The 22,945-nt window shown below is 47.1% G+C and overlaps 1 protein-coding gene across 6 annotated transcripts in view; it reads right to left on the bottom strand.

Annotated features, from left to right (window-relative positions):
* Positions 1-3,100: 3,100 nt before the first annotated feature.
* Positions 3,101-22,945, bottom strand: part of AdamTS-A (ADAM metallopeptidase with thrombospondin type 1 motif A) — a 383,945-nt gene continuing 364,100 nt past the window's right edge. For 5 of the 6 annotated variants that reach the window (XM_075668702.1, XM_075668705.1, XM_075668706.1 and 2 more), the window contains 8 exons: positions 20,472-20,744; positions 18,847-18,988; positions 16,002-16,188; positions 15,007-15,137; positions 13,927-14,123; positions 11,568-11,668; positions 10,280-10,309; positions 3,101-8,336 (listed from right to left, as the gene is read on the bottom strand). In XM_075668702.1, coding sequence (XP_075524817.1) covers positions 11,573-11,668; positions 13,927-14,123; positions 15,007-15,137; positions 16,002-16,188; positions 18,847-18,988; positions 20,472-20,744 — 1,026 coding nt within the window. In that variant the 3' untranslated portion in view covers positions 3,101-8,336; positions 10,280-10,309; positions 11,568-11,572. The remainder of the gene's footprint in view (positions 8,337-10,279; positions 10,310-11,567; positions 11,669-13,926; positions 14,124-15,006; positions 15,138-16,001; positions 16,189-18,846; positions 18,989-20,471; positions 20,745-22,945) is intronic. The other variant, XM_075668703.1, reaches the window with a different exon arrangement.

Here is a 22,945-nt window from a genome sequence, read left to right as displayed (position 1 = left end):
TAGGGATAGTGGTATTTGCGCCGAACTAGCGCATTTCGCAGAACTGATTGGAACATGCTTGGCCGACTATACACTTACCTTTTCTTCTTTCTTTTTCGGGAAAGCCAAAGCCAGTTTGTACTTACCCGTTTGTCTTACGTGTAAATCGGCATCAGCACCGCACAGTAGGAGTGGCACATACGCCGAACCGGCGAGTTCTGAAGCAGGTACTGACGTAACTATACGTCGACATTGTAACTATGTAAGCTTAGCCTTTGTTCCGAAGAGTCATTGAGCACATACTCGCTCTTTTTTTATCATTGCTGCGTAAATTTGCGTCAGCTTGTCCACCAGCAGGAGGAGTGGTATCTGCACCGACATTCTAATGGGATATGCTATAGACTTACCGGTTTGTCAGAAAATTCAACTTGCACATATCCGCATAAACCAACACCAACGCTGGTTTATGCTCATGTTTATACACATGCGCTGAATCAGTACATTTGTGAGAAGGGATTGGACCTGGCTGGGTCGAGATTTTATTGTGGCCTATAGGGTTACCTTTTTTTTCCGAGAAGTGAATTTTCCTTTTTCCGTTTCTTTCATCGCGTAAATCGGTATCAGCATGTGCATGGAGGAACGCTGCTTACGCCGAAGCAGCGCACGTGAGAGGAGTGTTTGATCCTGTCCGAGGCGGCGTTCTAGTGAGCTATAGACGCACCTTTTCTTAGGAATGCCAATTTGCACATATCCCTGTATCCATCGCGTATTTGGGCGTCGGCACTTGGGCATTTTAGCGGTGAGCTGTCTTCGGAATTTTGGCCGTTCTGGGCCGGTACGCGACCTCGGCAACCTCATTGTTGCCGAAGAACAAAGGCTCCTCCCCTTCGTGTGGGCAGAAATTTAAGCGAAGCTATCTCTCTATACCAGCAGGGATACAGGCAGGTACATCGCGCCCTCTTGCGTGTGCAGCCTCTCCCGCATTTTTGCGCCCCTCACCGAGTAAATCGAGTCCGCGCACGCAGGCGGGTAACGCCACCGAGCCGGCCTCCTGGATCTCCGGCGTCACGGGCTTTACGGAGCGCGAGCTGTTCTTCATCGCCTCCTGCTTCAAGTGGTGCGCTTCCGTCGCGGACGAAGTGGTGCCGGGATCGTTGGGTTTCACGCCCGCGCGGTTGCGCTGCGACGTCCCGGCGGCGCTGACCGGCGGCTTCGCCGAGACGTTCGGCTGCAGCAAGGAGCACCGAATGTCCCGCATCGCCGCAAACTACTCGTGCGCCTCGCCCGGAGAACCAATCGCGCCTCCGGTCCGGGTGCTAGGTTCCGCAGGAACCGAGTTCTCCGTCACCGTTGGCGGTGACGGAAAAGCGACACCTTGACGATACTTTCTTCGAAGGGTTGGGGTTGGCGTTTTAGTTATTATTTATTTATTTTTACTATACTGCTTGCCGAATCGCTACAAAGGCACATCATCAATGTAAATCAATGCTGCAATATTCAGGCACAACCGATCTCAAACGCTTGCGTCTCTTTTTCTTTGACAATGTACCAGAACAGGGCAAATGTCAAGGCACTGTTTACGCAAGTTCTAAGTGTCAACGCGGCTACACTATAACAAAAATACAGAACAGCCTAACGTTTCAATAAAGGTACAAGCTCAAGACAACCGTCCGAACCATTTCACTGACGATAAGACGCTCCTGCGCCTACATCACCGCATACGTCTCCCGGCAAACATTACTGTTGCGAGATCTGCCGCGGCGACGGCAGCTTGACTGGAGCACACCAAGCTGCGAGTGACGTAACTACTCTTCATTACGTAAAACAAGAACCCACCTAGCAACTGATTTGTGTTGTGGCAGCGCTATGGGAAGATAGGACGATTTCTTCGGGTTTGAAATCATTCACTGCGACAGCATCATTGTCCTTGGAGATGACCATATAATTTTGCTTGTCTGCTTTTCTTTCTGTAATAATTACGCTCACCCATTACGGAGGACCCAGTGCAAGGTAATTATGTAGTTTGGTTTACTCGAATGAATAATAATTTGAGCGAGAACAATCAATGGTTTACTCGAATGAATAATAATTTGAGCGAGAACAATCAACAACACACTGAAGAGATCAGAGGCCACGAATCGTGTTTGTTCCTGCATGAAAAAGAAATTGTACGTGATATTATTTCTGTTCTTAAGCCTCCATAAGTAGGCTTTTTTTTGTCGCTAAGCATGTAAGCGTAACTAGAAAACAATGAGAACACGTTTCAATTACTGGGTTTAGGAGAACGGAATCGACCAATTCAGCCATTCCAGGAGTTGGAATTAAAGGATTGGAATTAAAAGGAGTGGAATTGCGGTGATGATTACTCTCCGGAATGGAGTAGGAATTGAATGGAGCGCTCCACTCCGCAACTCTAGTAGGCAACGCTTATGCGGCAAAACATTGGCAACATTCACAGCACTTACTTAGCATCCACAGCATCTCTTGGGAACGTCGATCTAACACGCAGCTTCAAAAGTTAAAGGCCGCGCACGATTTATTCGCTGCCAATGAAACGACCTAGTCTGTGCTACGAGCAGCACAGGCGATACGCCATACCTTTCCACGCTTCGGCGATTAGAGCGACGGCCCGCCTTAGAAGCACCAGCTGTCCGTGAATAGCGGTTCCGGTGTAATGTAGCGATTGCTTGCACTCGATTATATGCCCCACTTGGCATTTACCATTCACGGCCAGTTGATCCGGCTGATAACACGGGATATCGCTCTGACCACTAACGAAGCGCGACGAGGAATGACATTGGAATAAAAGCGTTACAGCATCCTAGCCCAGAACTGGTGTCCCGGATAAATCCATGGCCAGTGTAACGTAGCAATTCTTTCTGCTCAATTATATGCCACTCTTATCATACACAGTTCACGGCCGGCTGATTCCTTCGATGAGGTGGGCGGAGCGCCGCTCTGACCACTGACTAAGCGCGGCAATAATCTGATGGCATTGTAATAGAATCGTTGCGTTATCCATGCCCACATTTGCAATAAAAGTGTGGCGTTGCTCCTTGTCGAAGGGTCAATGGGCCCACGTTGTCACCTCTACGTGTTGCCGAAGGAGCTCAGACATATGTACAGTGTGGTGATGTGCATCGTTTATTTACAGGCAGTGCGGCCAAAACGCATGGCAGTGCGGAAGAGGACTAAACGCATCCTCTCCTCAGAAAAAAAATAATTACAATAATTATAGTAGTAATCACCATAATAGAAACACGTGAATGTTCGCTACGCACACAACACGAGAAAACATAACACCGGGCACAATAAGCTGTAACAGTTGGGGAATTGGGAAAGTGGAAGGTGGGGGTGGCGGGGAGGTCCACGACATAACAGCGTAACTTCTGTCATACACAGTCTAACTTTGCAATTTATATTGATATCGGTGGCAACGCCTTGTGTCCTGTACGGTGAAAACTTTCTCACACAGTAAGTGCACAGTGAAGAACTTTTGCAGCTAGCGCTTCATTCCAATTCGCAAGACCTACACAAGCACTCGAAACAAAGCATGCACTATACTATGCTTACCTGCAGGAACTACTCACACCACTTTTCACTCGGATGTAACACTGAGCAAAACAATAAAAAAGTTTTAAAGGCAGTATACAATACCCCTGCTATCAACAGAAGACCCATTTTGCAGTGGGATGCACGGTGAAGCCAACAAGCTACCTCTTGGACCACACGAATGGTTTGACACTTCTAGTTAAGCTGAGTAAAATTAGCAGATTACAGCACAAGTAGTTGATCAACATCATATACTAAAGGTTGCATTGTACACCAAGCACAGAGAAACCGCGCAACGCTCTCTATTATCCCGGTCTCGCTAAAGTACACAGGACGGGAGCGTACTTTTTGATAGACTGCCGTCAATTGTGCGGTGAACCATATGACCTTTTGGCAAAACTGCCTCACTTCACCAATAAACATTCTGCTACAATGAACCCTGGACGGTTACAGTAGGCCACACGTATTCGTGCCTCTGTTAGGTTCTCTATGCACCAGTCTCGGCGGATGCTACTTGGATTAGACTTTACAGCTTTTTCCATTTTGAAACAGCGACAATATCAAAAGGCAAAAGCATGTTGCATGCCGTTTGAGTAATATACATTTGCTATGATGCACTAGCTAAGGCTGAACAGTAGCATTCGTGTACCAGAATGGTAGCTTCTAAGGAGCGGGATAGTTTCAAAGTAACGTTCCAGCAGTCATGTTATTCTCAAATGCTCATTTTGCATACCTGAAGAGCTTGCGAAAGTTTGGTGTTCATAAAGAATGCATGTTGCCACGTAGAAAGTCTACATATGTGTGAGTTAAATTTTTAGAGCAGACGTAATTCCTAACATTGATTAACTGTTCTCAGAATTGCATGCCATAGTGCACTTAAATTAGGCAAGATAGGAAAAGAAAATGTTCTTGTGACTAGCAGACTGCATGAAATGTTAGTCACAATGAAAAAGAAGCGTTCGACTGAGTGTTTAAGTTTTGCATGCATAAGGTATTTGTTAGCTAGGACGCGTGGTCAAGTGATATATCGAAAGAAATATATTGTGAAAAAGGCATTAGTACAATAAAGTGACAGCTGCCAAGGGTGCCACAGACAATTATGTGCCCCACACGACACATATTTCAACTGCACAACTTCCTAGCACTTGCTTGGGCATTCCACAGAGCTTTGGTGACAACTGTAGCACTAGAATGACAAAGCCGTTTCATTATGGACTGCAGCTCTTGTTGTGAGGATGTCAGAAACCAACTTGTGGCTTCTGCAATGTGATTTGTCAGTTTTCTTGCATGTTCATAAAGATACACTTCAGTATCAATAGATGATCTGCTGGCCCATGATGACAATTAGGTCCACCTGTGAGATGCGTTAAGAAATTGCGCCAAGGCTTTCCAAGGACACTTGTGCAGTGGTGACCTTCCACAGCGTGAAGGCTTCCCAAGCTTGCTTCAGGAATGAGTGCACCTTAATTAATGAGCATTCACAGAGGCTGTAATAACTGTGCATGGAATGCTGCGTCTTCATTTTGATACCCTAGCTGCCAAACATACCAAGTAATAATAGTACTGCATGATGCAGTTTTCTTAAAATGCTAAGCACAAAACTTTAAAAGGAATCATGTGCACACTGCATTATCTTACCCTGCATTGTAGTATGTATTTCTCAATCTATGTCCCAGCTATAATAAAAGTTGCGGTAAATCTACACATCTGCAAAGGCAGTCACCTGTTTTGAACACATCCCATCAGCAATAATAGTATAATATTTTTTAGAATCCGATATTTAATGAAGTGATGCAACGATGTTATCACAATAGCTCTCTCTTAGCATCTTTAGACAAACAGCTGCACATACACCATCATGAAACTTATTCGGCTCGAAGCACCTATACAACATCAGATATAATGTGGAAACAACCTTTACCAAGCGAGGACCGCAGCAACATGATCAAAAGGGCATGTTCGTAATATGTATGTCATCGCATTTCATTACCTGTGAACGGGAAACGAAAAAAAAATGCTCACTTTGGCCCCCTATATAAGCAATGCACGAACAATGGTAACAAAGCTTTAGTGAAATGCAGAACACTTAATGGCAACAGGCTTGATAAATACAGAAATTTAAGCACCTCGACAAACAACTTGCATGGTGCGAGGTCCACACAAGCTCGCACTAACACAGCGTGCTGCACAAATGAGCGAAAACACAGTTACGGCGTCAAATTTTTTTCGAAGCAGTGTATTCACCCCTTCCAAAAAATACAGCGGGGCTGCGTACGCAGTATAGGTTAAACGAAAGCTACCAACCGAAAAAAACTTCCATTCAGCCAATGTTTCACGGCGATCTTTATGCTCTCTTTGAGGTAGGTGGCCTGAACACTGGTGATAAGCAGCAACTGTCACGTGCTTTAATTTTTCTGCGGCACAACAGTATTAAACACGCACATGCACACACTCATAAAACAAAGACAACTTCTATGGCTCCGACCGCACTCTAAGTAGACGCGCAAGCTTCAATTGGTATACAAATCTGGCCAATAGTGGCCACTGTGATAGGGCATGGCAGTAGGGCCCCGTGCTAACTAAAAAAAATGTGGTGCTGTTTGCAGTCGTCGCTCTACAACAGCGATTAGGACGGAAATCCAGAAGTTGCTCCACGTAATATACAGGAGACACATGCAGTAGTGCATAATGCAGTCGTCCAGCGGCAAAAGAAAGCTAGTTTTAACAGAATAAAAATTATCTTTAAAAATTGGGCACCAGCAGGCAGAGCTAGCGCGTCTATACAGCACAAAAATCCAGGTGAAACGATGGGTCTTTGAGAACGCAGGCAGCGGAGCTCGCTTACTAGCTGGCTATAATGTGGTTCTCCAGATAATGACGAGGATATCGGTCTCTGCACCTCTGACGACACGTAACATTACAACTTCCACTGTTTTGGAAAAGTTCCGTGCTCACATTTTTTATGGTTCAACACAGTTCCAGTCCCTAAACCGAATGCAAATCGCACATCGTTAATATATCAGCGCACAAAAATAGCATTTTTAGCGGAAGTTCTGCTTACCATGCAACACCTAAAGACTTTATGAGACGAACAAAGAATAAATGCGCGTACCACTTAAGCGTCCTCGACGGTGAATGGTCTTTGGTGTTTTATCGCCTTACGAAAATTCATCTCACGAACACTGCTATTTGTGACCTTAACTAAATGTTCGCACTGAAGGCCTTACTGAAATTTCGTAATTATTCCCTTCATAGTTGCTGAAGCAGACAGGACAATTTGATATTGCATGGGTATGCCATGACGTTATTGTGCGGTGGGCGCAACAATCGCTTCACTAGCCTCCCGCATCTGCAAGTGACTTGACTGCGAAGGCCTAGCTGCGAATTCGTGCAATGATTAAGTCTAGAAAGTGGCACACCTGAGAGGTCTACCTTCTTGAGATAAGCACACAGACGAAAGAGAATTTGTCCATCACTTGATGCAGACGGTATCGACACGTGTAGTGAAAGATGCTAGTTCAACATGGTATCACTGGACATTCTCCAGTGATACATGCTTAATTGGCAGGCGGATCCCTGATAACATTACGAATGAAATAATTTAATCAATTTTTGGTTTGACATGTCGTTTTTTTTTCCTATTTACGGCATGTAAATGTTCGCTTCTCCCAGTTTTACCATTTTCACTGAGTTATGGTGCGTAAAAGTTGCGCTATCAAAAACCAATTGTATTGTGTGTCAACTCGCGCAACGTCGGGATTTCCCTCCGCAAGTAGAGCCAACGCAAACATAGCACCACCGAGAGCAATATACCAGCTGGGGCTTGCCTAAGTATGTTGTATACAATTCCTTGGCTCTTCTTCGAACTTGGCACTCCTCCTGTATAAGCAATAAATAATGATGACAGCGTCACATTTTGCAATGAGTGCATAGCCGAGCGACGATTCTTCAAGGTTCGTTTCGCCGAAGCACAGTTCGTCGAGGGCAGGTTCCGTCAAGTGAGCCTTCGCACTCGCACACCTTTTTTTGTGTGTGTAGTCCGTGTGCTTTGGTGCGTAAGCGAGCATCTTCTTGTGGCAACACACAATAAGGGCTTCACGTCCACTGGGGTTTTTCGATGCAATTGAACCACCACACATAGGAGAGAAAGTCACGCGTAACAGAAGTAAAGCAAGGTGTGGTCCGAACAAGAAGCAACAAACACACCTACAACAACTTCTTGGGGGTGTCAGATAAGGGAGGGAAAAGGTTAATGGAAAGTGAAACACAGTTACAACGACGACTGAAAGAGTGGTCCAACTGTAGGCGACGAGATAGGGGGAAGGTAAAAAACACTAACAGAGCCACAATGAGTCGAGCACACACAACGACAGAGCATTCTTTCAGCTTGCTGCGCCTTGTCGTCCATTGCTGTGGGCAAAACCCACGCGATGTCAATGGCAAATCTTGTCTGACATTCCCTAACCGCACTCTATCTTGAAATGTGTGCGTAGGCCATAGCACGTTGCCGGATAGCCAGATGAGTCCAAGCAAGCAGCACGGTGGGTGAAAGGCGACAGAAGTGTATTGTGGCGCTCCGGAGAAAGCAGCGAACACGAACCAGGTGACGCGAAGGAGGGTTGGGGTGGGGGGGGGTTTGGCTTCCAAGTCTGGCAGCCTTCCCGTCTCAGTCCACAATTCTGTTGAGAAGACTTGCCAGAAAATACTGCACTCAGCGTCGAACACTGCATCACTCAGCGTTCCCTTCACTTGATGAAAACATCCGCCACGACTCTTCCATTCTGGTGTTGTTGTCTTGAGTCATTCTGCATAGATAACCAGCAGGAGACAGATGCAACCGAAGATAAGTTAAAACATATCACTGAAAACAAAAGAAATATTTTTCACCCAAACTGATAACATAGGTTCAAATGCACTTTATTGCAAACAAGGCAAAGGATCACTGTGCTTCAAAAAAAAAAGCAATGACTGTGTAAATGTTTGTGACACTTCGCAACCATTACTTCACTTTTAGTTCTTGTACAGCGATCATTTGTATATAAGCGGTGATATGTCAAAACTTGGATTCTGGGTCTTTACGTGCCAAACCCACGATTTGATTGTGAGGCACACTGTAGTGGGGGTCTCTGGATTAATTATAATCACCTGGTGATCTTTAACGTTCCCCCAATGCACGAGGCACGGGCTTTATTGAATTTCGCCCCCACTGAAATGCGGCCGCTGGGGTCAGGATTTTGATCTGACAACCTCGTGCTTAGCTGTGCAAAACCATCGCGATATGTCAAAAGCCACCGCGATATGTCAAAATGAACAACTTTTGCTTTGGTGGCCATTACCTGCCTTTTATGTGAAAGTGTGTGGCATAGAGCTGTGAGCAATGCTCTGGTGATACTCATGACTTGTTTTGTTTATTGCTTTTTGACATGATGAAACTTTCATGCACTTTATTTGCCATGATGAAGGCTTTATCTTCAAATAAACAGTTCGCGGTGCTCCCATCTTATTTTTTGTGTGCATATATGTGTGTACGGCTGTGGCCATGTTTATTTAGTCAAGTAAGCGTTAATGTTGCACATCCATCATCAATGTTGTCATCAGAAACAACACTCACACAAGGCTTAGTGCTCAGTCCTGAATAACTTAAATCCCAGTTGTGCGAGACCTTTTGTGCTAGTGTGATCACAAGTTAATCAACGCCACAAATTAACACCAATAGCACAACATAACATTAAATGCTCGAAGGCTCGAGCTTGATGTAAAGTTTTCAAGCTGGGAGCACACAATACGCCGTTTAAAATTACGCTAAATAGAAGCAATAAATCACTCGATAAATTTATTTCTTGAAAACTGCAGCTGTACTTGATGCAAAATGAATGATTGAAGGACTAAAATGCTAAATTTTTTTCACCTCGCATTTTTTTTATGAAACTACAAAGCCATCTATGTTATGTTCACGCTCACGTGAGATCGCTGGTACCTGCGACACAGAAAAATCTATGAAAAGGCGGAGCGCCCACATATAAGGACTTTGTTGTCTGGTTCATTCCCTGTGTCCAATTTTGATGTCGTTCCTCTTAGTAAGCCGATGCGGTCAGTTGCATGCCACCCATTATAAGGTACATTAGTGCATCCAAGCGCTTCTTGCGCAGAGAGAGTGCATGTCGGTTTCCCAGTCAAGCTTTCTTTGTTACTCTTGAATATAGTTTATACCTCTCACTTGATCTCGTTGATGAACAATTACTTAGCTCTGCGCATGTGCTGCCAAAACGTGCGCAATCACTGGGAACTGGCACAAAATCTTCAAATTGTTGTCGCCACCAATCCCTCATTTTCGTGCCCTTTCTGTATTACCAAGCCTCCTTCCGCGTTCAGACTTCCCTATTCAAAATTTCAGCGAGTATGAGCGCACCTAATAGCAAAAAAAAATATTGTTTGAACATAATTTTCACCAACAGTCGCCACTGCAAGGTATGCTGACAATTAAACTGGCTCCTTCCCTTTTGCAATATGACTAGTTTCGAAATAATATAGAAAAAAGGATTTCATGCTTTCCTGCGCATTTCTGTGAAAACCACATCATGATACCGCCCATATTTTTGAGTGAATTTTTACGTGTTTTGTGTTTAACGGATCACGCTGTAATTTTCTAATGTGTCCCTTTCCTAATAGGCTACGTGACCAGGGCATAGCATGCAAGAGACTAGGAATAAACAAAAAAGCCTATCGCAATATATATTCACTCGCTTACCGAAAGGATCGGCAGATCTAACTCCTCCAACTGCAAAAGACAAGAACACGTTGGAGCAACAGTTAGGAGTTTGAAAAAGCTAAAGTGAGCGTCTTTGTATGCTAGAATCAAATAAGACTGCACGGCATGAGCCTTTCGCCAAACGAGGGACAAAGTAACAAGAACAGCTTATTTATTTTTAGGTTACGCTAACAAGAAGTCTTTCCAGCCCAAACAACATAGCATGTCAATGCTGCAACAAACATCAACAGGCTTCGTTGCTGCTTTCAAACGCTCATGGTCAACATGGCGAAATCAAAGTACAATTTTTTTATAGACCAGAGAACTATAAAATTCCCTTTACCTTATATTTATTATTAGTCTTTATTTGTGTCTAGGCTGCTTAGCGCAGTCACGACACATCACTGCACTGAAATTCACACAGTAGTAGTGTGCCTAATAGAGGCATTACAGAAGTGAAAGCCGTTAAAGCTTCTTTTTTGTAAAGTGCGCAGCCTCAGAATAACATCAGTATCTTGCATGCTACACACCCGAGAGCCCTTTCTTGTCAAAAACAGGCAACACAAAACTGTTGCCCTTACGTTACATTCGTCTTACCCTTAGGGACCAAGCAAAAAAAAAGGTGGTTTTAGGACCCTGTACAACAAAGAACTAAAGAAAACATTCCATCGTAGATGATTACATAATATGTTTACACCCGAAGATTATGTAGTTGGCAGCTAGGGACACCATAGTGAAGAGTAACGGAATTACTTCAGCGAGCAAAATAACAGAATAATATTATTCACGCGAATTTCCGAATACACCCATTTTAAAACTTAGCCTCAACCCAAATACAGTGACAACACCTAAAAAGTAAATATGCGCACAATAGAGCTTGTTTCAAAACTCTAGAACATCAACAGCTGACCACTAACACAAGCATAGCTACATATCTAAACAAGCTATCATACAAGTAATACCTAGAGAATATCAAAAAGAGAGTCACGAAATAGTTTTTTTTTTCAGCTTCACGGCTGAACGAGCCAAAAGGAGAAATTCAAAAAAGAAAGCTTATCAACATCACATAGGAGTCGTATTCAATATGATGCAGCAATTCCATAGTTCTTTGCATTTCCTTGTTAAAAAAGCCTTCAGACGGCCTTTACTGGTTTTTTCATCCTTCCTGCCGAGAATTATAAGTAGCCGTAAAATAGTCCAAGCGTCCAATCTCTAATTCAGCGTGTTAACAGTAACTATATGTAATTAACACACTCAGATATTGTTTTTGTTTTAATTTTGCTCTCACCTCCGTCAAGGGGGACGGACGTCCAGCACCAGCCCCACCGCTTCGTCAGGGAAGCACTGGCCACAGTAGCCACCGCACCTGCCCTGAATGATCTGGCCACCCTGTGGCAGGCGACGTGATGCACAAAACAGATGAAAAGCGAAATATAACCACTGCAACACACTACACAGTTTCAGATATCAGCGATGAAAAAATCAGCTCGAGTCCTGCCACCTACGGGGCCACATTTCCGAGTGCCTTAAGCACCGGGCCACAACCCGCAGCCAGCTAGCCATACTAAAGGAAGTGGAGTCGCAGTAAGCCCCCGATACAACGAACACCTTCACTGCACAATGCGAGTTCGGTATGTCAGAACTTCATTATAGTTGGACTTGGCCTCAATACTACCCGGTACAAAACTCAACAAGGCATAGAGGAGATGCCGTGATTCCACAAATGTGCACTATATTTAGTAGCATGAATTGGTTTATGTAGTTTGGCAGTACGGCAAGCGTCTATGCAGTTTCCACCCACCAATAATACTCTACAAGTTTCCCAAGGTGCGAGCGCGGTCGTAAAAAACCCTTGGCAGATGCAGCATTCTCGAACGAGCCATAAAACTTGAAGCAATAGAGGGTTATAGCCAGTGGCGTACCAACAGGGGGGGGGGGGGGGGCGCCGGGGGGCTGTCGGCCCCGGGTGCAAGGGGCCAGTGGGGAGGGGGGGTGTCATATACGTCTGAAGACACCCGGACATTGTCGTTATCCTTGCCTTCGTCGACTACAACCGGGGGAGGGGGGAGGGGGGGGACAGAAGACCTATGAGCCCCGGGTGCCAGACGACCTAGCTACGCCACTGGTTATAGCCTAGCAGGCCAGCTGGCCCAGCGGGCCAGCATAGGTGCCAGTGCGCATGCGCGGTACAACATGCGCAGTGGCGTCTACGCTGAGCCCCCTGGCTCGCTATAACACTCTAAGGTCAAAGTCACCAGGGCCCATCCCCAGTTCATGGGCCCTCTTGCACCTCGTCGAGACTGTGTCACGCTACGGTTCATTACGTTCGTTGTAACCGAAATGAGCAGGACATTGGACCGTTATAGAAACATTTTGGTTGTTGAGAAACTGTTAAATGCAGTCGAAAATTCGCTCCAAGTGGGATCGTTACACATGGGCTCGACTGTATATACACATGGTGCCTTCTTTTCAACGTTAACATACTTTTAAAGAAATCACCTGTGGTGTATAGCACGAAATCTACTCGTTAGGGCTGAATTACTCAACGAGGTAGTCATCAACTACAGTAGAAATGAAATTGTATGATTGACTAATTAACGAAAATCTCACCAATCGATTTTTTTTCAACTAATTGCTACAGCGCACACACTGCAATTCACGAATTGATGCCAGTGATTTCACGAGACAGATGGAGTTGGAACAATTCTCGAGGAAAGCAGGCGGGCGTGTGCGTGCATATAATCACACGCATCGCTCTTGTTGCTAAGTAACAGCACGTCATGTTTGAGTGTGTCGCAGCGTTGCGCGCCACCGCCGAACTGAATATGATTGCGCAATTCCGCACGCTGTTGCCACCGCCAACTGCGCGTTTGTTGACTTTTCAGACTTTCTGCGCCACCTACGGGCGCAGCGTGGCGCAATGCGCCAGACAGACCACAGCAGGCGTAAGGTAACTGACTGGGTGGATGGATGGTAGCTATGAGGGTCTCCTTTGAAATGGGGGTGGTGTTGGGATGCGCCACTCAAGCTCTTGTTCTAAGAAAATAAGACATCCATTTGTTCGCAAACTGATAGAGGTAAATAACGCGTCGCATGAAAAAATTCAAAAGAAAAGCCATAAAAGTCGCCGAAGACAGCGATGGCAAATCCATTGGCAATAGCTACCTTGCATGACGCGAACCTACGATAGAATCTTACGACAGCCCGAATATTCACTTCTGGCGCTTTCGGTTGGAATGGAACGGTGATTTATACACGATCTCAGTACATAGCACGGGCGTCACAAAATCTTGCTCAAGCACGGTTGGAGTCAAAAAGTTTGTGAAACGCGGGTTGCGTGGGAAAGCCAAATTTCAGCCCCGTATGTTAGCTCGCAGCCAGTAAAAACAGTAGAATAGCGCGTTAGTCGTGCACGCTAAGAGACTAGACGTAAAAAAAATATACGAACTTCCAGGGCTGCCTGCCCAGGTTCGGGAAATATTCAGCTTCTCTTTTTTTTCGCTCATCTCGCGCCCCACAAACAACTGACGCGGACTGCGTACATTCAACAACCATTCTCGTAAAAAAAAAAAAAAAAGATGTTGCAGCTTAGGTTGCACCGGTACAGAAAGGGCCAGCGGTACCGAGCAAGGGCACCTGCGACTGACCTGCAGGCGCCGTATGCTGTGGTAGGTGTGGCTTCCCTGCGTGACCCACTCGGTGACGGGCGACACGGTGAAGTCGGTGCCCGCGAGCGACAGCGAGAAGCGACCCTGGGCGCACTGGGCCCGGCTGTAGCAGTCGCCCGCGCCCCCGACGCCGGCTGGGGTTCCGTGCAGCGTTCGGCTGAAGGCGAAGTCGCGCCCTACACACCACAGAGAAGAAGAACCACACACACACAGTGTCACGAAAGAAAGAAAAAAAAAGTCCCGATGTGGAAAAGAGCTCGCAAACACCTACCTAGGTAGCGCAAAAACTACAGACGGGGGAGGTAGTGTCTCTGCCAGGGAGCGAACAGGCAAGGGTTCCAACGGGAAAAACGGTGTGTATTGCCCGAAGCTTGCGGGCTCATGGTTAGATCAGGAGTCAGCGGTTAGCGCACATAGCGCGACATTAAAAGCACTTGTTCGCACATGCGCATTAACAGCTGCCTGCTTATCAGCTGCTTATCGCCGACACCAACAGGGGTTTTGAGGAAATACAAACTTGGTGTAGTTGAAGCAAAAAAAAATTGGTGCTGGTCCAGGGATCGAACTAGCGACCTACATTATTTTTTCGGAAGAGGTTGGATTGCACGCTGAGATAGCCAGGAGGCGAGAAAATGGTGAGGTCAGGGGGAAATAATCCAATAAAATGAACTGGTATAACTTGTTTCTTCGTAGAGAAAGCTTCGCAGCTGAAGCTGCAATTGACGCTTGACAGCTGAAGAAAGCTTTGCAACTGACAAAATAGCACAAGGAAGCTACAGTGGAGACACACGTCTCCACTGTATCTGTATACTGTATCCACTGTATGAGTGAGTATCTATCGTACATGTGCACTATTTTCCAAAATATGGCAACTTTTCCTTTCACACTTATTTGAAATACCTAGCAGGACCCAAGACGCATCGTGTAAGGGGATCGATAGATGCGCAGTCAGGAGAGATGTCTAGCACCGAAATAAAATTTTTTTTAAATGTTATAAAAACACTTAATGCTGCAACGTAGGCAGCTGTTCAGACATAAACAAAACTACGCCTAACTTACTGTTCATGCGCAGCGTGGTGATGTTGAACGAAACTTTCGAGAAGGTGGTAAGGGAAGCCGGATAGTCGTCGATGCAGTCACACTTGTCCACACGTGCGCCGCCGTAGGGACACTCGTCTGGGTTTCGTAACCTGCGACCCGAAGAAAATGAGACGTCAATTTGTTTGCAGATACATTATTTGGCGCATGTAAATTGCACGGGACAAGTGTAAGCCACTCAGAAACGGCATGGTATCTTCTTGCAAGAGTACAGCTAAAGTGATACAAGGTTAAGGTGAAAACATTTCACGAAACGCTTTACATGGCCGATTAAGGGGCACTAAAAATAACCGGTAAATCACTTTTAATTGATCAAGTATTGTTTAAAATCTGCTATTTCGTTCATCTTTTCAGCAGTGATAGGTTATTTATTCTAAGACAAAGTTAAGGGCAACGTTACTTTATGTTTCCGCGCTGAGATTCCAGCGCGGCAACGTCAAGGTGACTGTTGTTGAGTGTGAAGAATTTCAAAGAATTTTGGTGTATTTGGGCCGTCACTGTTCAGTAGAAGTTCTTGAAGCCTGTTAAATACAGTATTCGGCTCTCTTATAAAGTGTAGTCAATATTTACCGATAAAGAATTAGGTAGGCCCGCGTAAGGTTCCCAGATTAAAAGCTGAAAGGAAGCGCTACAGTCTTTCATCTAGCCGCCATCCCCCTCATCCCCGCACTCGCACGCCATTTCTCGCAGCTCCGACTGGTTGGCATCGGAGTAACGTGGTCGCCCGCCACCTGGCACGATCATGAGTGGGAACAGTGGCATCACATGGCTCCCAGGTGCGGCTGCTCGAAGTGCCACTCGCCTCCCCCCCCCCTCTTCTCTCGCCACTGCTTCCTATCTCTTAACGCCCATTTCGAATAGTGCCCCCAACTCGGCGCGCTTCACCGAACGTGGTGGTCCACCCGCAACCGCCTTCCTAGCGACGCCAACGAGCGGGAGGAGGAGGAAAGGCTTACCTTTTCCCGTAGACCTCGGAGTAGTTGTTGCTCTCGCCGCTAGCGAGCGACAGATACTCCTGGGGCTCCGAGGTGTTCATGCGCGCACAGTACACGCTCACCACGCGGCCGCGGACGTACAGCTTCTGCTCGCCGTCCACGCGGACGCCTCCGCGCCGCTGAACCTCGGCGCAGCTGACCGGAGTGCCTGCGAGGAAGAAAGTAGGACGCAGAGTGAAGTTGAAGCAAGGCAAAAAGACAAAGTGCGTTTCAGTTAGGAGTGCGCGAATAGCGATTAGTAGGTTTCGAATCACATATGGAATCGAGAAATAAAACAAACAGCCGAATATCGAATCGAATATCAGAAAATATATCACAAAGTTTAATGCTCGCAGATCTTATGCAAGAGAACACTGGGCTGCACCGACTCGAGTCTCTGTTAGCATTGCATAACAAAAACAGGAAGCTATCATTAGCTTAGATATATATAAATTAATAACATTTACAGTACGGTCTCCGCTTATTAAAGCGAATACCAAATTAATATGCCAGTACTGATTACAGCTCGGTTCTACTTATGAAGGTCTTGGAAATATTTTTGTCACTATATTGTCCTCTAAATAGAAACTAGTGCTTTCTTTCCTAAGCTAAAGAACTACTGACGTTAGGTTGTACTGGATACCAATCAGGTTCTCAGTTTCATAGCAACCCTGCGTTTTACGGCAACCTTTTCATTGGGGACAAAGCTTCGCTTTCCAGTTATCCCACAAAATACAGAAGAGCTTTCCCATAAGCGAGTGGGTTGATCGTAAGGTCTGTCTACGCGACAGACGAAGGCGCGGACCGCGCATCATGCGACTCGAACACCACTCCGCGCGTAGCCATCGTTGCTTCCGTGCCGGTCGACTGCGGTAGGCGCCGACGGTTAAGATCAAGCGCCTTCTGATTGTCTGGTTCGGCGTAATTTCCCACCTGTCAAAGATTCCGAACTCAGGACGGTCGCTGCATCTGCTGTCGCGCGGCTGTGCAATGTCGAGCGGCTGCTGCGACTATATCTGCCTCGATTAGGCACCGAAGCGTAACATTAATCGCCGAGGCTCAACGAAGCAGCGCCGATTGGGCCTGATGACGTAGGCAGTGCGGCTGTGGCAAAAATTCGCCACTTGCCATCAGGCCGCAAGCCATCGCGGGATGCTTTCCGCTGTAATGTGTTCCGTAGGGGTTGTTCATTAGTACTGCGGTTTAAGTCGACGGCTGTTGGAGCGGCGTTAATTTAGTCGCCGCGTATGCAACACGGCCTGCCTGCCTTCCGGCGCCTAACCGGCCCGATTATCACACGCTTTCGGACTTCACTAAATGCGCGCTGCTCTTGTTGCCGGGCCCCTCTGTCCGTGTCGCGCGATCGTTTCGGTCGGTCCTGTCGGCCTGGACGAACCTTGTGCCCGTAAAGGGGCCCCTGGCCGACGCGACGCCATCCTGCATGCGGATCGCAGCGTTCCGCCGCTGCCTGTGCGATCCCCGTATCGGGCCGACACCGGGGCCACAGAAACGCTTACAGAGCCAAGCATGCGACGGCGTTAGCGGGGGCGCCCCGCCCCATCTGCGGCGCGCTCGGGGCTCCTTCCGCGCCGAATACAAGAAAACCCCTTAGACTTCGTAAAGCAGTGCCACGCTTTGAAGAATGCCGCCTCCTCCTCGCGCGCTCTGGCCGAGGCAGCCGCCGCGTCGCTATTGGCCTAATAGCATCACGTGGGCTCTCGCGCCGTGCATCAGCGCCATTTTTGCTCGAGAAGCGTCTACGGAGGGGCGAGGAGCGCATGTTGGCGCCGTTGCTACGCTCGAGCAGTGTAGGTGGCGCCACGGTCGAGGAGAGAGCGTGAAAGAGAGGAGAAACGAGGAAGAGTGAAGGCGGAGGAGGAGAGTGCCGCTACTTTACGCAGTTTAAGGGGTTCTAGAAAGCAACGAAGTAAGGCGCCCCCTTGCGCCAGCGACATGCGGCACACTGCGCGCGTATCTGAACCGAATATACCGAACGCTAGAGACATCTAATAGTAGGTGTTTCCTTCGCGAACCAAATTACTCGAACGTTCACTATTCAGTTCGACGCGGTGATATTCGAGCGTTCTCACACACCCCTAGTTTAAATACACTGTCAGCGTTGGTTCAACAGTTAGCCTACGATCTCTTTCCTTGCGAAGACACACGACTTAATTAAGCTTTAGTTTCCACGCGTATGTTAAGTATAATGGCTAGACTAATCTAGACACCGCGCTCTTTAGAAGTACAATCCGACTGACTTTTGCGTAAAGAGAGAAAACGGAATATCTCTAGTGAAAAGTGCCGGTGTGCTGCTACTTACGTACGCGAATACACGCAGGCGCGACTTTGAATATTTAGGTGTTGCAGAATAGAGCAGTGTGTCCACTCATGTTCTTTACTAATTCGATACCCTTTGTTGTATTTACGGCATTACGACGCGCACAAGGACGTCGCAAGATGCAAAAACAAGAAAAAGCTGCGATCAGTAAGTTTGCTAGGATTCTTAAGCGGCGCACGTTTAAAAGTGACAGTGCAATTGCGGATTACTGGCAGACAGCACTGCTTTGAAGGCGATATTTATTTATTAAGTACATACTGCAGACCTTTCGGTCCAAGCAGAGGGGCAATAGAATGCATACAAATGCATAATAAGCACCGTAATCACTAGGAAAGTATATCTGCACATTCCCCTTTTCCGAGGGAATGTTTCAACACCAGCACTGATGCGCAAAGAGCTGCGTTTCTGGTACGCACATATATGAAGACGCTACTGCATTTGCACGCTATTTCAAACTTCATCACTATCAAGCAGCTGGGAATTCCTCACATGGCCGCAAGAAGCACCGCCGCTTCCGCTTGATCCTGTTCTTGAGCGCGCTGCTGCAGTGGCTGTTGTTGACTCGCTTGTTCCGCTGGTCGTAGCAGCGGAGGCGCCGCTTCTGTTTGCCTTGCCCACAGTTTGTCGAGCACTGGTGAACGGGGAAAAAAACGATCAAAAACAAAGGAATCGAAGCGAGTACGTTGCGCCCGCGTGAACAATCTCCATCCAGTGTTTAGGCTGGGAAAAACGAGAGAAGGCACATTTGCGTTTTGATGGTGCGCATAACGTGCCGGAAGAGAAAACCACGGCATTTGTTCTAAACTGGCCGGTATTTCGGTTACGCAGAAATCTAACACTGTTGTCCCGTTATAATGAAATAAGTTTTTGCGCTGCAGGTTGACAAACATTGATTGCGACAGATTTTCAGGGCGGCGCGCGAGAACTGCCTTGCTCTCAGAGCATCCTACGGACGTGTCAGACGTGCAGCCCGTTAGCCGTACGGTGGCCAGCTGTTCAAGCCATGCAGCCGCCACCACAGTTTCGCTTTAACTGGTTAAAAAAAGAGCCGCCACGCGTGACCTGTCCGTTTAGCACGTGAGCCGGCCTCGTCCCCGCAGGTAGAACACTCACAATGACCGTGGTGCCTCTTTCTCGGCAATCTGCCCCAACTCCTTTTTAAGCTCCTATATTAACTCGTTTTTTTTTGTCTTCACCAGCCTGTCTTATGTTTACTGCAGGACGGAGGCTTCTCCCGTCCATTTTTGATTATTTCTGGCTCTTATAAGCGCATAATGTCAATGCACGCAAACATTCGAGGAGCCACTGCAGGAGCTGAGTGATCATGCAACTCGTGACACTTATTTTGTCTTCAAAGCAAAGAGCAACTAGTTGAGGAAAATCAATTCTACTTGCCTGTGCCCTCGCATCAAGGCGTTGGGCATGCCGAAGGCATGCACAACGTCGTCAGGCCATACACGTGAAAAATTCTTAAGCTCCCTTATTTTTGCACCGAACTAAATTCAACGAGTGATGAAGCCATCGGAGTTCTCATGACGATCAAGTCGCTCAAAAATGACCGTCTCTTAACACCATGCAATACATTGCGGTAAAGGTGGTGCTGGCTGCTTGAAAACCCGGCTTTCTTGCTTATCTGGCGACAACCGACAGGAAACAATCGTTGCACTGGTGCAATCTCTCCGTGAAAGTCCCAACGACAACACCAGCCCATGAAAAATTTTTTCAGACCAAGTCTGTTTCGTATCAAACGAAAAAGCAAGAGCCACGCTCGTTCTGGAAGGCCAAAGGCGTAGCAGTTTGGGCGAGTTGCTATGTCATGACTTTTTTAGGCTTGTGGCGCAGCTCAGAACGAGCAAGAAAGGATGGTGGAAGGGGTTATAAAAAAGGAACTGAGAACAGGGTGAGCGTAAAGGAACGGAAAACAAGGTGAGCACTTACCCTGTTCTCCGTTCCTTTTCCTTACCCCTTCCACCTTCCTTTTTCGCTCGTTCTGAGCTGCGCCACAAGCCTAAAAAAACTCATTCTGGAAGACCATTCTTTCGACACCTAGCGGGTCCGCGCTTCCCGCTGTAAGAAACCAAGCAACGAAATCTAGAAGAGCCAAGTGCACCGACCGGCGTCCACGGCCCGGGCCTCCAGAAGACTCCCTCGCCGCAGTGGCCGACCATACAGGCGCGCGAGTTGGGCGGCTTCTCCTGGCTCGAGCAGTAGTGCGGACCGCGCCGTTCCTGGGACCCCTGGTAGAATGGCGAGGACTCGGCCTCCAGGGCGCTCAGCCGCTCTGCGGCGCTGTGGGTCAGCGGAGTCGGGTCCACCCAGCCGTAGGCGTTCACCTTGTGGCACGTGACCGAGCGCTTCTGGAACCCTTCGCCGCAAGTGCGGCTGCACTGCAGGTGGCAAAAAGCCAGAGCGGCACGGGGTCAGGCCTGCCTCTGACGCGCACGGGCACACACGGCCGAGAGGAAGAACCGAGGGGCCACAGACGCAACCCGAAAGTGACTTCACTCGCGACAAAAAGCAACGCGGATCCTCAGAAAAAGCTTGGCCAATACTGGTCGTAAAGCTAGCACTGCACAAGCACAGCCAACGTGAGCTCGCTGAGGAGACACGTCGACCCTACATTGCATCACGTACATTAACCCCACATCGGGCTTATACTGGCCTCGCTCTCAGCGCTAATCGGGAAGTTGATGGAAGCATGATCGATGAACATACACGATTAAGGATGTATCAGCCTCCCATCTATTTCAAATAACGATGCATCCAAGCATTTAGACATGGCCGTTTAGATACAGTATAATGCGTCCCTGTTTTGCACGTATTTTCAACTGTTTCTCTGTTCTTGTGCTTGCGAAAAATAGCACGTTCGATAGCTTTTTTTTTTTTTTTTTTTGCAAGCATACAGGGCTTCATCAGCACCGTATTTCTTTGTTACCGAATAAAGTAATTTGTAAGTTCCGCTTGTTCCATCCGCGATTCCTTTTATTCGAGCCGTAGCTTGCAGTTCTTTTTGCTCTACGTACCAACTAGCCCAGCAACGTTCTCTCCATATTCAGGCCTTCGTACTGCGTGTTCACGTTAAAGTAAGGAAGGGCTGTTGCTGTTCAAAAGGATGACTTCTCACGATATCATTGAAAAGCACCCTATTTTTATGTCCACTGCGTTGATAGCCCTTTTCTTTTTCGTGTAAATGCGGTAAAAGTCACGCAACGGCATTTTGACGTAGCACACGCACATAGCCGTCAATGCTTACTTGAACTTTGGCGTACGGCACTAGGCTTCGCGCAATAAATTTGATTGAATTTCTCAATACAGAAACAAGGTTGACATTTAACGAGAAAGAGAATCCACGTGCTTCTTTCGGAGAACCCAGAAAGTAGGCAAAGCACGCATCCATGCGAAAGTGCATGCACTGAAAGGAGGTCGTGAGGCAAGATGACAGACAGCGCGAAAACAGGACAAAAGATTGAGGCAACACATGACACATGCGCTGGCATCAACTCTAAAGTTTATTGCCCAGGATTGAAAGACATAGGCAGGGGACACAAGGTAAAGGCAAGAAACACGCACATACACACCAAAATATGATTAGATGAGTGACTGTGGCATTACAGAGGACTCAAAGGAGTAGGGTGAGAGGTATTCTTACATTGCTCTTAAATCTTGTTTTCCTCTGCCTATATTTTTCGCCACTAGGCAATAAATCTCATTTCTACATGTCATCTGCTCCCTTACTCTCTTGTCTCGTTTTTGTGCTTCTTGCCCTTCTATGTCGCCGTACCAGCATGCCCGGCTAACAACCGTTGTGCGATCGTCACAGCTGGCTTCTCCGCACTAGTGGTCTTAGTGTGGCGAAGCCCGCTCCTGTCATTTCCTTTGTTACCACTGCAACGTCAGCGGAGGAGGTACTCTGCATTCGCTAAGAGCATGACATGCTTAGCCTCACTACTGCACTTTGTAGCGTAGATCTCACCTGAAACGGTGATACAAATCTGGCAACATATATTTGTGATTACTCACACTCGAAACCATCGCACCGTACGCGCCACTGTGTAGCAAGTCGAAACCAACTCTGCCATCTTTTGTCACATGAACATCGCCAGCTAAATAAGGCCATATGCGCAGTGTCATGCTTGTAGCGGGCATGGCCTGAGGGTATCACAGCCGCTATAATGATAAAAAGCTTGTCCGATGAAAACTTACGCGTTATCTCGATCCGCTTATCTGCATCAGCACCGTGGGAGTTAGGAATGGAATACTATGCTGTTTTTGGCGCCACGGGAATGCATGCACCGACGTTATCGCAGCTGTGATGATGATTCAGATCTAGAGTGGTTAAAACCAGCCCATCTTTTTATCTTGCACCAGTTTATTACGTCAGCATTACAAGGGCTGAGAACACGACAGTATAATGCTCGCGACATCTTGAAAATGCTGCCTAGCGTATTCAGCTGCGCACTTCGTGGGTGTTCTTCCAGAGGCCGTGAATATGAATGAGTGCCGTGAGTATGAAAGCATCCATCAATTCAACATGAATCTGTGTTTCTAAAGAGGATCGGTATTGGCAAAACGGCTGACCCCTACGCTG

This window comes from Dermacentor variabilis, chromosome 9 (genome assembly GCF_050947875.1).
Source record: "Dermacentor variabilis isolate Ectoservices chromosome 9, ASM5094787v1, whole genome shotgun sequence".
Taxonomy (NCBI): Eukaryota; Metazoa; Arthropoda; class Arachnida; order Ixodida; family Ixodidae; genus Dermacentor; species Dermacentor variabilis.
Note: the sequence above shows the minus strand (reverse complement) of the source record. Positions and strands in the feature narration are given on the sequence as shown.